This window comes from Nesoenas mayeri, assembly GCF_963082525.1.
Source record: "Nesoenas mayeri genome assembly, chromosome: 9".
NCBI lineage: Eukaryota > Metazoa > Chordata > Aves > Columbiformes > Columbidae > Nesoenas > Nesoenas mayeri.
In genome coordinates, this window is record NC_137557.1 from 16,865,386 (window position 1) to 16,880,624 (window position 15,239).

Sequence of the window (15,239 nt, forward strand, 5' to 3'; positions counted from 1 at the left end):
CAGAGGCAGCTCCAGTGCCGGTCGTGCCCGCCCGCGCGGGGCAGACTGCGGTCAAGGCCGGGATCGACGCTCTCCCTGCGGCATTGTCCTCCGCAGCCCGCGGGAACGGTTTAAAAACATCAGTGTAATCGCAAGAGGCTTTTTATGCACGAGGGTTTTAGAGCGTTCGTTTAGTGCGGGGCGGGTTTGAAGACGGGGATATTTCTGAAATACCCACGTGAGGGCAGCAGAGCATCACTTTTGCTTAGTCCTGGAATTATTTCTTCATAAGGCACGTAGCGCTGCGTCTGCGGGCAGAGACAAACACCTTGTTCTCCATCAGTGACCAACTGTTGTCACATGCCTTTGCTTTATTTTGTTTTATTTCAAGACAAGCAGCACGAGTAAAGCACCATCATCCCCAGAGTGTTAATGCTGCTCTGTGCAGGTACCAAACACGGACACCCCAATGGACGGCACTGCCATGAATTTAAAAAACATTTAAGCATGAACTTAAAATACATTTAAGCAAAATACTGTTTTAATCCTCCTGAAACCACCGCTGACAGATGCGTTTGCTGATGATGCCGAACTGGGAGGACACCCCAGAGGCTGCGCTGCCATCCAGAGACCTGGACAGGCCGCACTGGGCAGAGAAGAACCTGATGAAGTTCAACCAGGGCAAGTGCAGGGTCCTGCACCTGGGGAGGAACAACCACAGGCACCAGTACAGGTTGGGGGGGCCTGCTGGAAAGCAGCTCTGCAGAAAAGGACCTGGAAGTTCTGGGGGACAACAGGGTGACCATGAGCCACCAATGTGTCCTTGTGGCCAAGAAGCCAACAGTACCTGGGGTGCATTAAGAAAAGTGTGGCCAGCAGGTCGAGGGAAGTTGAAGGTTGTTCCTCCCCCTTTATTCGACCGTGGTGAGGCCACATCTGGAATTCTTGGTCCAGCTCAGGGCTCTCCAGTCTAAGAAGGACAAAGAATTACTGGAGAGAGTCCAGCGCAGAGACACAAAGATGCTGAGCGGTCTGGAGCATCTTTGTGCTGAGGAGACACTGAGAGAGCTGGGGCTGTTGAGCTGGGGAAGAGAAGCTGAGAGGGATCTGATCAATGGGATCAGTATCTCAGGGTGGGTGTCAGAGGATGGACCAGACTCTGTTCAGTGGTGCCCAACGCCAGGGTGAGGGGCAACGGGCACAGACTGAAACACAGGAGGCTCCATGTGAACATGAGCAGGAACTTGTTTGCTGAGAGGTGCCAGAGCCTGGCCCAGGCTGCCCAGAGCGGGTGTGGAGTCTCCTGCTCTGAGACATTCAAACCCCCTGGACCCACCTGTGTGATCTGCTCTGTGACCCTGTGTGAGCAGGGGTTGCACTGCGGATCTACAGAGGTCCCTTCAACCCAACCAGGCTGGGATTCTGGGATCCCACTCCACAGCTGCTCCCACAACCATCTGACAGACCAGCAGCAATTATTTTCCTTCACTTAGATGCATTTTCCGTATAGTGAGAGTTGGGATAATGCTCTGCACACCCCTGCACTTGTGCTGTTAAACGAGCAGCGAGCAGTGAGCTGAACAGCTTGGCACCTCTTTTATTAATAACTCCAGATTTTTTTTGCTGCCGAGGTTATTCCCAGCGCCATTTGCCGCACAGACTTAAGAAGTGGCAGCAACGCGCTCCAGTAATATAAATATAAAAACGCCAGACAGCAGCGAACGGCAAAGCAAAGACAGTGATTCGACTGACGGCTTTAAATGTCATGGAGCTCCGGCACTGCAGATTTCCAGGTGCCGACTCCTGGAACACCCCGAGGGGATTCCAGCTCCTTATTCTATTAGCCCTGACACTCATGAGAAGAGACAAGCTGGAGGCCGCTTGGCTGCCTTCCTTCTCACTCCCCGCCCCGGAGCACAATGATGAATTTATCAACCAAAAAAGAAGGTGAACAGTATTTTTGCAGCCTTCGCTGATTTAAAGATACCACAGCTTTTTTTTTTAATGCCACTTTTCAATGGTTTCATCTCAATCCTTTGCTGGCGTTACAGCACTGTCAGTGATACACACAAAGCCCTAAGGAAGGGTGGAAGGATGTAGTCACAGAAAGCACCACTGTGTTTATTGAATCATTCAGAATTTAAGCTCGGAAAAATCAGTTTTCCCCATCAGCTGCTTGTAGCAAAGGGGCACAAGGAGAGGTCCATATTTATAAAGCTTTATAAAGTCCTTGGTCCTCAGAGCGGGTCTTGTGGCTGTAAAAGCCAAATGTCTGCCCGCTGCAGAACCAGGTGTTGGCCATGAGGTCTGCCCCCCATCCTCAAGCTCTTCCTCCTCTCCAGTGGGACTGAGGAGACAATATGGGGGTAAATCAGCTGGAGTTTGGGGCCTCTCGCTGCAGCAGGAACCCCAAGGGTCCCAAAAATGCTCTGAGCAGAACAGGCCGCCAAGGAAAAAGGACAGCGGGATCGGACAGTGCTTCTGTTCACATTGAAACTCGCTCAACCAAGCGGTAGCCAAGCAAACCTACCTTGCGGCAAACATCTGAGCTCGCTCGTCAGCCTCTGCGGCGGTGACGCAGCCGTGCGGGATGATCCCCAGGAGATTATCTCCCGAAGGCACAGTCTTGCCTTTCCCTTTGCGCGGGGAGCGCAATCCAATTTAGGAGATATTTTCTGGTTTGCTTGGGCTATTTCCAGCCTGCATTTTCATGTCGTGAATATGCATTTGTGGGAGTCCTGACCATGCTCTCCACAGCGGTATTCCTGCCGGGTTTTCTAAAAACCGCTTGTGCACCTACAGGAGCTGTCTCACACATGCTACATCATCTCCAGGTACAATCAAAAATCTCAGCTTGTGCAAAGAACGCTTAGATGTGACTCGGGTTCAAGCGTGACTGTCCTCTCTGTGCTCATCTCCATCTGCTCTTTCAGTGGCAAGGTGAGCCTGCACCTAGGGAAAAAGGTTTTTATTATTATTTATTATTGTCTGATCCCGCTCTCCGATCCCGCTGTCCCTTTTCCTTCTTGCTCTGTTCTGCTCAGAGCATTTTTGGGACCCTTGGGGTTCCTGCTGCAGTGAGAGGCCCCAAACTCCAGCTGATTTATCCCTGTATTGTCTCCTCAGTCCCACTGGAGAGGCGGAAGAGCTCAAGGATGGGGGGCACACCCTGCAGCCAACACCTGGTTCTGCAGCGGGCAGAGATTTGGCTTTTACAGCCACAGCACAGCTCCGGGTAGCATCCAGCCAGGACCAAGGGGCGCAGCAGGACGGTGCTGGGAGCTCACCGGAAAGCTGCTCGAGAAACTGGACCGTCGCCCTTGGCAGCAGAGCCGTCGTTAATGCCAGTTCACTAATTAATTTTGAGCTGGCTCACTCCCTCATGTGATTTCTGGAGAACACGCGGGGGCACGATGAGGCGCGGGAGCTGTCGGGTCAGCTCTGAACCTGCAAACACGTCGGAACTCGAGGGCGCCGCTGGAAAATCAGCATCTTTTCATAACTTTCAGAAGTGCAGATTTTTTTCACAAGCCACAATTCGTCACGCCGAAGAATTAGCAAGCCGAGCAACCGTCACTATTTGCCTTTTACATCATAAAGATCTGTTTGTCAAAGTAACCGTTTTTCCTCATTTTGCGTTACTCATGGGTGTTGATTTTTCCTTTACTCAGATTACATGTGATATCTATTAGTCATTCAAAGCTGTTCATCGGGCTTGCTCAGCAGCCTGGAACAGCACAAGAGAAAGATCTTCCATTTTTCAACATATTTTACAAATCCCACTAGCATGCGATTCACTCATTTGGTACGACAGCTGATCAGGAGCAGAAAAATACCAATTAAAACGTATCAAATCTATGAGGTGACTTCCATTCCATCAATCCTGAAAAGAAAGTACATTGATGGATTTATTAAAAAAATATTATGTGTAACATCTACCGCTGGACAGAGTGAAAGTGTCGTTCTGGGAGCTATTAGAGCAGCTCCATGTCACAAAACAGCGTTTTCTTCTCAGGACTTTTCACTTACGCTTTGTTCTTAATCTTTAATCTTCACTTAAATGTTCTTAGTCTTTGTTCTTCCATGACACTGACCTCCTAATGGGGGTAGGAAGGAGGGGACTGAGCAGTAAAACTGGGCTGGAAGGGACATTTCCCCTAATTTTGTGTTTTGTTTTGTTTTTTCTTTAGGAAGAAGACGAAGGACCTTTCTGACTCACCTTGAGCTGCATGTTCTGCCTTTTTTGCAAGTTTTTTGGTCTGTTTACAAGGGAGGGACCATCTTAATCCCTTCAGGATGAATCTCACAGCATCGCACCCTCTGTAGAAAGAAGCGTAGTATTTTACTTTGATTATACGCCAATCAGCAGGATCACAATTCCCAGGTAAATGTATTCATAAAACAAAAGGAACTGATAATAACGGGCTCTGCGAAGCACTGTGAAGGCTGGAAATTGCTCCTTATTTCGGTATTTCAGCTGTAATCGGGGACTGGCTCTGTCGACACGGCCAAGCACTAAAGTCCAGGCTGCAACAGCGCCGTTTCTATCTTGTTTTAATGACAGCGTATAAAATAAAGGGAAGAAATACCAACAGAGCTGCTGCATGGGAGCGAAGAGGAGCCTGAATAAAGAATCCTCCACGTGGCCCTTCCTCTTCACTCCTCATTTTGAGGAGTGAATCGAATACTTGTACCCAACTGGCTATGAGGACAGCAAGCCGCTGCAGTGAGGTTAGCTTTTAATAACAGAGCAATTTGCTAAATAAATAACTCCCAAGTTCTTGATGTAATGCTTTCTATGTTAGCTCGACATGATAGGGAGGTCATTTTAAGCTGCGGTTTGGCTCCCTCCGCTCTGCTTCACTAATTCTGTGTCATTTTTATTCCTTTCTTCAGGAAGGAGAAAGGCAGGAGGGACCCTTCTGACCCACCCCAAGCCGCATGTTCTGCCCTTTTTGCAAGTTTTTTGGTCTCTTTCTAAGGGAGGGACCCACCATCCCGATCCCTTCAGGATGAGCCTCACGGCATCACACGCTTTTCTCTCCAATGCACTTTACACATCTATATGCATTATTTAAGGTCTCTCCTTTTCAAAAGACCAGGGAGAAGGTTTGCCTGAGATTATTATCGATACCACTTGCTCTATTAGACTGGGAAACATATAGAAAAACATCAGGAAACTCCACATTAACCCCTTATTTTGGGTTTTATTAACCACACCTCTCCTCAGGCCTTTTCATTCCAGCTGCCCCAGTCCAACCAGTGAGGGTAAACTGCCGGAGATACAAAACGGAGACACATCATCGCATGTATAAATGTACATTTTATTTATGTACACTTCATATATAGATATATAGAAGGGTATATAGAAAGATATTTAAGGGTATAAGGTTATATACTTGAAGAGAAGGTGCCAAATTAATGTACACAGTGATTAAGTTACAAAAGACATACCCGTCATTAGCCAATTGACATAAATACTTTCTGACCACCTGCAAAACGAGGGGATATTTTTCAAGTTTTAGATCCTTCTCTATGACAAGAGGGAGACAGAAGATTAAGTAATAACATCACTTAGATGCAGAGTGCTTAGTTTATATTTGACTAATAATTAATAGATGTAAGAAAGAAACAATTGTAACATCATTAATTATTTCTTAGTACAGATGTATGTCAAAATAGTATAGGCGTGTGCCAAAATTTTCAAAAATTGTAATGCATATGTAATAATTATGTGAATATAAGCATCCCATGTTTGGGGCATTTATGGAGGACGATCCCCGGAACGTTGTCAATACAGAATGACACTTAACAGTATAATTGTCTCTGCTGTTAAGTTTATTTCTCCGTTTCATACTCGCGTAAAGTTAGATATAAACATGTATCCGTAAAGGCGTTGCTATACTCACGTGTAGATATAAATATATACCCATGGAGGCGTTGCTATGCCTACAAAACACTCTCTAACAAGATGCAATGATAAAAATTACAAGTAAATATGAAGGAATTAAATAAAAGCCGCCCCTCAGAGAGGCTCGGGGCGGCAGCCGGACGGGGGGCGGGCAGAGCCGGGCGCCGGGCAGCAGCCCCCGCGCTGGGGAAGGGGAGGCCGGGAAAGACCGGTGCTCCGCGGGGCTCCCGGGCCCGGCCCGGCCCGCCCCGGCCGGGAGGAGCCTGCGCGGGCGGCGGTCCCGCCCCTGGCGCCGCGGCCCGGCCCGGCCCGGCCATGAGGCTGACGCGGGCGGCCGTGCTGGCCCGGGCCAAGGCCGCCGCGCTCGATGGCGTCCGCCGCCTCAACTGCTGGTGGGCGCCGGCGGGAGCGGCCCGGGGCCGGGCGGGAGGGGGCGGCATGCGGGGTGTGGGGCCTTGGGGGCGTTGGGCCTGGGGACAGGCAGCGCTGGGGACAAGGCAGCGCTGGGTGAGGGGACACAGGCAGGGCTGGCGTGGGGGTGCAGGCAGGGGTGGGTCGGACAGGCAGGGCAGGGCTGGGCTGAAGGGACAGGCAAGGCTTGGGACACAGGCAGGGCTGGGGTTATGGGGAAAAGCAGGGATGGGGGGGACAAACAGGGCTGCAATGTGGGGCGCAGGCAGAGCTGAATGAGGGGACGGGCAGGGCTGGGATATGGGGGACGGGCAGGGCTGGGGTTATGGGGGGAAAGCAGGGCTGGGATATGGGGGACAGGCAGGGCTGGGGTTATGGGGAAAAGCAGGGATGGGGGGGACAAACAGGGCTGCAATGTGGGGCGCAGGCAGAGCTGAATGAGGGGACGGGCAGGGCTGGGATATGGGGGACGGGCAGGGCTGGGGTTATGGGGGGAAAGCAGGGCTGGGATATGGGGGACAGGCAGGGCTGGGGTGAGGGGACACAGGCAGGGCAGGTGGTGCTGGCAGGGGTGGGTTGAACAGGCAGGGCTGGGGTGAAGGAACAGGCAGGGCTGGGTAAGGGGACACAGGTAGGTCTGCGGTTATGGGGGGCAAGTAGGGCTGGAATGTGGGGGGCAGGCAGAGCTGAATGAGGGGACAGGCAGGGCTGGGATACGGGGCATAAGCAGGGCTGGGGTGAGGGGACACAGGCAGGGCTGGGCGTGCAGGCAGGGGTGGGTTGAACAGGCAGGGCTGGGATATGGGGGACAAGCAGGGCTGGGGTGAAGGGACAGGCAAGACTGGAATGTGGGGGACAGGCAAGGCTGGGTAAGGGGACAGGCAGAGCTGGCATATGGGGGACAAGCAGAGCTGGGGTGAGAGGACAGATGGGTTTTGGGGGACCAGCAAGGCTGGGTAAGGGGACAGGCAGGGCTGGGGTTATGGCGGGCAAGCAAAGCTGGGGGTCAGGGGACACAGGCAGGGCTGGGGTGGGGGTGCAGGCAGGGGTGGGTTGAACAGGCAGGGCTGTGGTGAAGGGACAGGTAGGGCTGGGTGAGGGGACAGATGGGTTTTGGGGGACGGACAGGGCTGGGTGAGTGTCAGGCAGGCCTGGGTCAGCATGTGGGGGACCGGCAGGATCAGGGTTGGTGGGGACAGGCAGGGTCAGGGTGAGGGGACAGGCAGGATCAGGGTTGGTGTGGACCAGCAGGGTCAGGGTGAGGGGACAGGCAGGCTGCGGGTGGCACAGCAGGACCCACATAAGCCATGTCAGAGCAGCTGTGCTGGGGACAGGCTGGAGGCAGTGGGGGTGCAGGGACAGCAGGGGGGCTCCTAGTGAACCCCGCCGTGCTCCCAGTGACCCCCGCTCTCCTCCCACAGGGGCAGCCACCTGACGGATGTAAGTACCGTGCCGCCCACTCCATCCCACCAGGACCAGCCCCACGGCTCTGGCTGCCATCACGGAGCCCCAGCCCATACCAGAGCGGAGCCTCAGCGGGGAGGGAATGCGTTATGGGGTTGTGGAGGTGCAGAGGAAGGCGCAGGCCTGGGTTTGGGCTGGCCCGCTGCCAGCGAGCTGCAGTGCTTTTCAGGGCCGATTAACATCTCATACAAAAAATTTTAAATAGGGTGGTGAGTTTGCTGTCGTTTGTGGAGAATGCTTAGAATTCCTCTCCAAGTCCCAGCACAGACCCGTGGAAAGCAGCACCCTGAGTCCCACCCCATCTGTTTGGGACTTTGGGTGACATTCTCTCGCTAGCAGAGGGCTGTCTGGGGTAAGAGGGATCCCTTCATGCATGCGATGGCTGGAAAACCATCTCGGAGCCTGTGGAGTTGCTGGAGCAGAAGAGCGACGTGACGCTGGCTGGTGTCTGCGCTTCCCCTCCTGCTGACTCTGCACCCGCTGCGGCAGCAAATCTCTGGTGCTGCCAAGCTTGGATTAGACTGAAGCCACCCTAAACTCCTGTTCTTGCTTGTTTGTGATTTATATTGCTTTTATTTATATTGTTGGTTTTGTTTTTTTTTTTTTTTCCTGGGAGTGCTAACTTGCTGTTTTGTCTCTTCCCACCCAGATATCAATATGCCGGGATTTGCCCAACATCGAGGTGATCACATTCAGGTGAACGTCAGGCCACGGGTTTTGGAGAGGGCAGGGAAAATGTCCTTTCTCTTATGTCTTGATGTCTTGCCCTGCATTTCTTACCACCTTTCTGTAGTTGTGTCTGAGCTGCCCAGCTCCTCATGCCTGATTTCACAAGCGGCAGACATGCAGAAATGATTATTCCTCTCCTGGCTCCTCTGCACCTTTTCCTTTGCTCCTTGAGAAAATGATCCCTGTTTTCAGAGGTGTTAAAACCTCTTTGGATTGTTGCTTCCTAAGTCCTAGCCCGGGGTTTGTATGGGATCTTCTGGGTCTCCATGTAGGGCCAGTTTGCTTGTTGAAATGCTTCTTGGAGGTCATACAGATTTTAATTTCTCTAAGCCCTTACCCAGCACACCCATCCTTCACCTGTCCTGGGGATCTTGCAAAGCCAATATATCTGGAAATTTGAGGTTTTTTCCCTTGGGAACCTTATCTGGGTTCTCCTTAAGTGAGTGAGAAACTGCTGCAGAAAAGGGTGCAAGTATTTGGGGGAAGCAAAGGCCACAGCAGAGAGGAGAGCCTCCTTTTTTACATTACTTCCACTGTTTAAATATATTTTTGTTCTGTGTGAAGCCCCCAAATGCCCCTGTGCTGGGGTGAGCCTCGTGGTGAAGGGCAGGGCAGGGGGCAGGAAAAGCGCTGTGCTCCCCCCAGAACAGCCCAACGTCAGAGGGACAGGCTTGCTGGGCCATGACCCTCCTATCTCTTGGAGGCCTGTATCTAGTGCAGTGCCTCAGGGGTCAGTACTGGGACCAGTAGTATTCAATGACTTGGATGAGGGAATAGAGTGACTGTCAGCAAGTTTGCTGATGACACCAAGCTGGGAGGAGCGGCTGACACTGGAAGCTGTGCTGCCATCAGAGACCTGGACAGGCTGGAGAGCTGGGCGGGGAGAAATGTAATGAAATAGAACAAGGGCAAGTGCAGAGTCTTGAATCTGGGCAGGAACAACCCCAGGTTCCAGTGTAAATTGGGGAATGACCTATTAGAGAGCAGTGTAGGGGAAAGGGACCTGAGGGTCCTGGGGACAGCAGGGTGACCATGAGCCAGCACTGGGCCCTTGTGGCCAGGAAGGCCAATGGTACCTGGGGTGGGTTAGAAGGGGGTGGTCAGTAGGTCAGAGAGGTTCTCCTGCCCCTCTGCTCTGCCCTGGGGAGGCCACACCTGGAATCTTGTGTCCAGTTGTGGCCCCGAGTTCCAGCAGGACAGGGAACTGCTGCAGAGAGTCCAGCGCAGCCACCAAGATGCTGAAGGGAGTGGAGCATCTCCCGTGTGAGGAAAGGCTGAGGGAGCTGGGCCTCTGGAGCTGGACAAGAGGACACTGAGGGGGGACTCATTCCTGGGGATCAATATGGAAAGGGGGAGTGTCAGGAGGATGGAGCCAGGCTCTTCTGGGTGACAACCAGTGACAGGACAAGGGGCAATGGGTGCAAACTGGAGCACAGGAGGTTCCACTTAAATATGAGAAGAAACCTGTTCCTGGTGAGGGTGGCAGAGCCTGGCCCAGGCTGCCCAGGGAGGTTGTGGAGTCTCCTTCTGTGCAGACATTCCAACCCGCCTGGACACCTTCCTGTGTAACCTCATCTGGGTGTTCCTGCTCCATGGGGGGATTGCACTGGATGAGCTTTCCAGGGCCCTTCCAGTCCCCAACATTCTGGGATTCTGTGATCTGTCTTCAGCGTGAACAGCATCTCTGACCTTGAGCCGCTGCGTCAGTGCCAGAACCTGAGCGAACTCTACCTGAGGAAGAACAATATTGCCAGCCTAAATGAGCTCTTCTTCCTCAAGAACCTGCCCCGGCTGAGGGTGCTGTGGCTGTCGGAAAACCCCTGCTGTGGGTCGGACCCCCACCGCTACCGCATGACGGTGCTGCGGAACCTCCCCAGCCTGCAGAAGCTGGATAACCAAGGTGGGCAGCAGGAACTGGGACCCAGTGACATGCTGGTTCCTCATGTTATGGTGTCATTTTACTCCTCCTTGGGTCAGGACCTGTTAGGTTGAGTGTCTCCTCTGTGAGATTCATCACTTCTAAGTGGTTTTCACCCTTCCTTGCAGCGCCCCAGTTCATGTTAGCTGAGAGAGGCTCGTTATAGCTGAGACAGTACCACTAATTAGTGGTTTTTTAGAGCTCTCTCCTTTGCTGTGGCAAAACAAAGGTTCTGTAATTGGACCTGCTGTTGTAAAAAAAAAAAAAAAAAAACCAACTAAAAATTAGAAGATTATCTGCCTGGTGACAGCAATTTGGTGGCTTTTGGAGCCTTTTCCAGAGACAGGGCAGAGCATGTTTGCATCCCTCCCTGATATCTTTCCCACTTTGATAGACTGGTGAACTGGTGAGAGCTGCCAGTGTTCTCCTGTGCAGGTTTTACTGCAGGAGGAGCACAAGACCGGTACAAAGGATGATTTTTAGAGCCAACCCCTGCAGTGTAGCCCTGCAGCAGCAGTACCTGCCCTGTTACAGGTGCTGTCTTCTTCCTGGGCTGCTGGATTTCACCGCAGTGGAGTTTTCTTTTTGGCTTTTGCAGCTGTGACGGAGGAAGAACTGTCCCAGGCGCTGGTCGATGGTGAGGAGATCACGGCCCCGCCAGCCAGGGGGAGCGTGGAGAATGGCTGCCGCGAATCCACAGGGTCCAGCGCTGCGGAATCCACAACGGAGACCGCGAGTGAATTGCTCAACTTGAGCCTGGAGGAGACCAAGTGAGGGCTCGCTCGTGAGCTGGTGGGATTTTGGGGCTGAACTTGTGTGTAGCAGGACAGGACCCTGCCAGCCAGCCCTGATATTCCGGGGGCTGGTCTCGCAGCTGGGGCAAATTCCCGTTACTCCGGTTACTGTGCTGGTTTAGTAGCACTGGTTCTGGATCTGCCAAATAGGCTCTTCTGTAGGTGGGACTTAACTCTGTAGCACGTCAGCTGTGTGGAGATGGAGCCTCTTGGGAGTGTGAGCTCAGCCCGGTTTCTGTGACGCTCTGGTGCGTGTCCTGTGCTACAGCAGTGACTGTCCCCTGTGCTGGGCACTGGGGAGGCCAAACCTCGAATGCTGGGGCAGTTTTGGGCCCCTCATGCCAAGAAAGATCTTGAGGTGCTGGAGCGAGCTGAGAGAAGGGAACGGAGCTGGTGAGGGGCTGGAGCACAAGTGTGATGGGAGCGGCTGAGGGACCTGGGGGGTTCAGCTGGAGAACAGCAGCTGAGGGGAGACCTTCTGATCTCTGAACTGCCTGAAAGGAGCTTGGAGCCAGGGGAGTCGGGCTCTGCTCCCCAGGAACAAGCGCCAGGAGCAGAGGAAATGGCCTCAAGTTGCGCCAGGGGAGGTTGAGGTTGGATGTGGGGAACAATTTCTTCCCCAAAGGGCTGTGGGGCATTGGAACAGGCTGCCCAGGGCAGTGCTGGAGTCACCATCCCTGGAGGGTTGGACAAACGGACATGAGGTTCTCAGGAACATGGGGCGGTGCCGGGGGTGGGGGAACGGTTGGACTCGATTATTTTGAGGGTCTCTTCCAACCAAAATGATTCTGTGATTCTCCATCAGCGTGGCAGCACATGCTGTTCAAGCAGGTTTTTACAGGGTGTGCAGTTCCAGTTAGCACTGGGCACAGGAATGTCTCATCCCAGGGGGAGCTGGGAGCAGCCTCCTTGTGTCAGCTGGTTCATATTTTATAGCTGTGGAGCTCCTGCCACACGTGGGAGCTTTGCTCAAGCTGCTGTGTTCTGTAGGTGGTGATGGTGAATAGATGCGCCTGGAGTTCTTCAGCGAGACACTTCTTGCGGGTTGCCCGTGATTAGAAAGGGTTGGTGTGGCAGAGTAAGGTTCTCCTAGCTGGTCATGATAACATCTGCTTTTCCTCCTCTTCTTCAGCAAAATTCGAGAGGAGCTTGGTATGAAGCCTGTTCCTAGGGATAAATTTTCCTCATTTTCACCTCGAGAGACAGACTGCAACCGAAAGAACAGAGTGAGTGTCATTCAGAGACCAGATTGCATTTTATCATGTAGAGTGCTGGGCCCCACTGTTTCAGAAGGTTACAAAGGTCCTTGAATATGTCCAGAGGAGAGCAACCAAGCTGGTGACAGGGCTGGAAGGAATGAGGACTCTGGGGCTGTCTAGTTTGGAGAAGAGGAGGCTGAGAGGTGACCTGGCTCTGCAGCTTCCTGAGGAAGAACATGGAGAGGAAGGTGCTGAGCTCTGCAGTCCAGGGTCAAGATGCACAGGAACGGGTCAGAGCTGAGCCAGGGAGGTTCAGGCTGGACTTGAGGAAGCATTACTGTGCCGAGAGGGTGGTCAGACATGGAATAGGGTTCTAGAGAGGGGGTCGGTGCCCCAAACCTGTCAGACGACACCAGTAAAAATATGTTTGAACTTTTGTTCAGCCCTGGAATGGTTGGGCAGTTGGACTAGATGGCCATTGTAGGTCCCTTCCAGCTGAAATATTCCATCTTTAAGACATCATGCAATGTAAAGAAACCCTGCTGGAGTTTGTCCTCTGGGTCTGTCTGCTCATGTGTGTCCCTTCCTTGGGCTTATGCTAAGAATACATAGCTGGGAGCAGCTGAAACAGGCTGGTGGGAAGGAGACCGAGCTTAGGGGGTTCCTCAGACCTCTCCATGGTGTAGCCTTGAGTGAGAATCATAGATCTGGGCTGTTCAGCTGGGAATTGGTGTCTCCTGGGCTCAGTGCCACTCCTTTAGTTGGTGAGATGAGATCTAGATCTCTTTTGCCTGTGATCTCTCTTTCGTTGATGTTTTAAACATACTTGAGTGCATCTGCTTTGCAGCACCGTGGGTAGAACCACAGGCTCTGGCCTTTGGGAAAAGAAGATATTAAACAAGGGGGGGCTCAGGTTGGACATGAGGAAAAACTTTCCCTAGAAGGACAGTTATTTAGAGAGGCTGCGGAATCTCTCCCTGGAGTTTTTCAAGACGTGGTTTAACAGAGCCATGGTCTGGAGTCTTCTGTCAGTGGGAGGCTGGGCTGGGATCTTCAAGCGTTCCTTCCAGCTCATGGTTTTGTGGTTCTACCAGCTTTTGCAATTCCCCAGCTCAGAGGGTTCCTGCTCTTTCCCATCCTACACACAGTCACGCTGGAGGGAGAGGGCGGCTGCTCCTCAATGTGCTTTTCCTTGCAGAATCCAGTTGGGAGGGTGGCGGGGAGCCAGAGGTGTGTGGGCAGCCTGCGTGGGACTGGGTGGACTGGTTTGCCCTGCATTCCAGTTCACACACCAGTCCCTGCCCATGTTTGCCCCGAGGGCTTCCAAGATCTGTCCCTGGAGCTGCAGGTGGTGGGGTTCCTAGAAAGAGCACTTTGAAAATCAATATCCTTTTCCACACTGGCGTTAACGTGTTTTGTATAAAGCAGCATCTGTCTCATCTCAACAGAACAACGTCCTCAACGCCATCCTGCTTCTTGTGAAGGAACTGGACGCGGAGGGGCTGGAGATGGTCCAGCAGACGGTGGGGAGGAGGCTCCAGGCCTTTCGGAAGAAGGAGCTGCAGGAGGAGTGACGGTGCCTGTGACAGACATCCCCAGAGCCCCCCGAGGGACTGGCACGGGGGTGCTGGCTGTCCCTGCAGCTCCTGACGTGGCCCCTGGCTCTGCACATCCCCAGTCTGCCTCTTGGGAGCTTTGCTTGTGTAGCTCCGTTAATGTATCTCCCATCGCTGTTCGATGGGAGCTGCGGGGGAATGGGCAAAGCAGAAGGGAGCAGGGCTGCAGGGAGAGGTGCTGCCGCGCTCTGCGATCGAACGGTCACGGCAAAGCCGCTGACGGCCTGAAATGTCACCACTTGCTGGTGGCTCCCTCAGCCTAACCCTCCGCCAGCCTCTTTGCGTGCAGCAGGCTCTGCAGGCAGCTTCCGCCACAAAGATTTGGTTTGTTTTGTGAAATCTTGTTGGGGAGACGCCGCCTGAAGTGATTGCCAAGAACTGTCTGGTGCTGGTGGCGAAGGTCAATGTCGAATTCTTAATTTATCTTAAACCCCTGACTTCCTCTGGTCCTCGTTAGCACACGCAGCATCTGTTGGACGGCCCAAAGAGCAGCTCAGTGCAGCCACGGTGAAACAAACACCTCTCCCAGCTCCTGAATGCTCAGCTGGGCTCTCACCCCCACATGCCCTTGCAGGCATTAGAGCAGCTTAAAAACACTTCATGTCTGAGTAAAAAGCCCCTGTGCGTTTTGCAGTTAGGAGAAAAACACGGCGAGTGTTACTGTCTGGTTTGCACAGGCATCGGGGGTGGCGTTTAAGTGGAAAAGCTGCGTTTACTAAGATTTTATAGAGCTGTTAAACACCAAATCAACCATTGTGACATACCAAATAAAACCAGCTATCCCTCGAGGACGTGTACGTCGTGGCCGGGGTTCAGCAAATGACTCTCGGCATTTATTGCTCCATTACGTCTGGTTCAGGGCTTGTATTGTTGGCCCCGCGGAGCAGGAGGAGGCTGGGGCCCCCGCATCCTCCCGCTTCACTGGATCTGTGAAACGGCTCCTCACCCCGTCCAGTGCTGTTGACCCTGCCCAGGGCTGCTTTTCAGAAGCACTGTGTGATTTTTGGAACCTTCTTTTTACAGCCACAAGTCCCCGCTGAGCGCAGGAAGCAAAAATGCTGCTGAGCAAATCTTGCTTGTGCCGAGTCTGCCCGGGCAGGACGATTGGCACCCGGGACATGGGACAGGAGCCCTCGGGGCTGTGCAGGGCAGCGTGGCCTTTGTGTCACCCGGAGTGTCCCCGTCCTTGGGGATGGTGACAGCCCTGTGTCCACAACC

General features: G+C 53.1%; 1 protein-coding gene across 1 annotated transcript; it reads left to right on the top strand.

The window, feature by feature from the left end:
- Positions 1–6,205: 6,205 nt before the first annotated feature.
- CFAP410 (cilia and flagella associated protein 410) lies at positions 6,206–13,979 on the top strand (the record flags this gene model as incomplete). Its single annotated transcript, XM_080349419.1, has 7 exons — positions 6,206–6,282; positions 7,723–7,741; positions 8,415–8,461; positions 10,165–10,394; positions 11,011–11,182; positions 12,339–12,432; positions 13,854–13,979. The coding sequence occupies 7 exons, from the start codon at positions 6,206–6,208 to the stop codon at positions 13,977–13,979; spliced, it is 765 nt and encodes a 254-aa protein (XP_080205545.1).
- Positions 13,980–15,239: the final 1,260 nt, after the last annotated feature.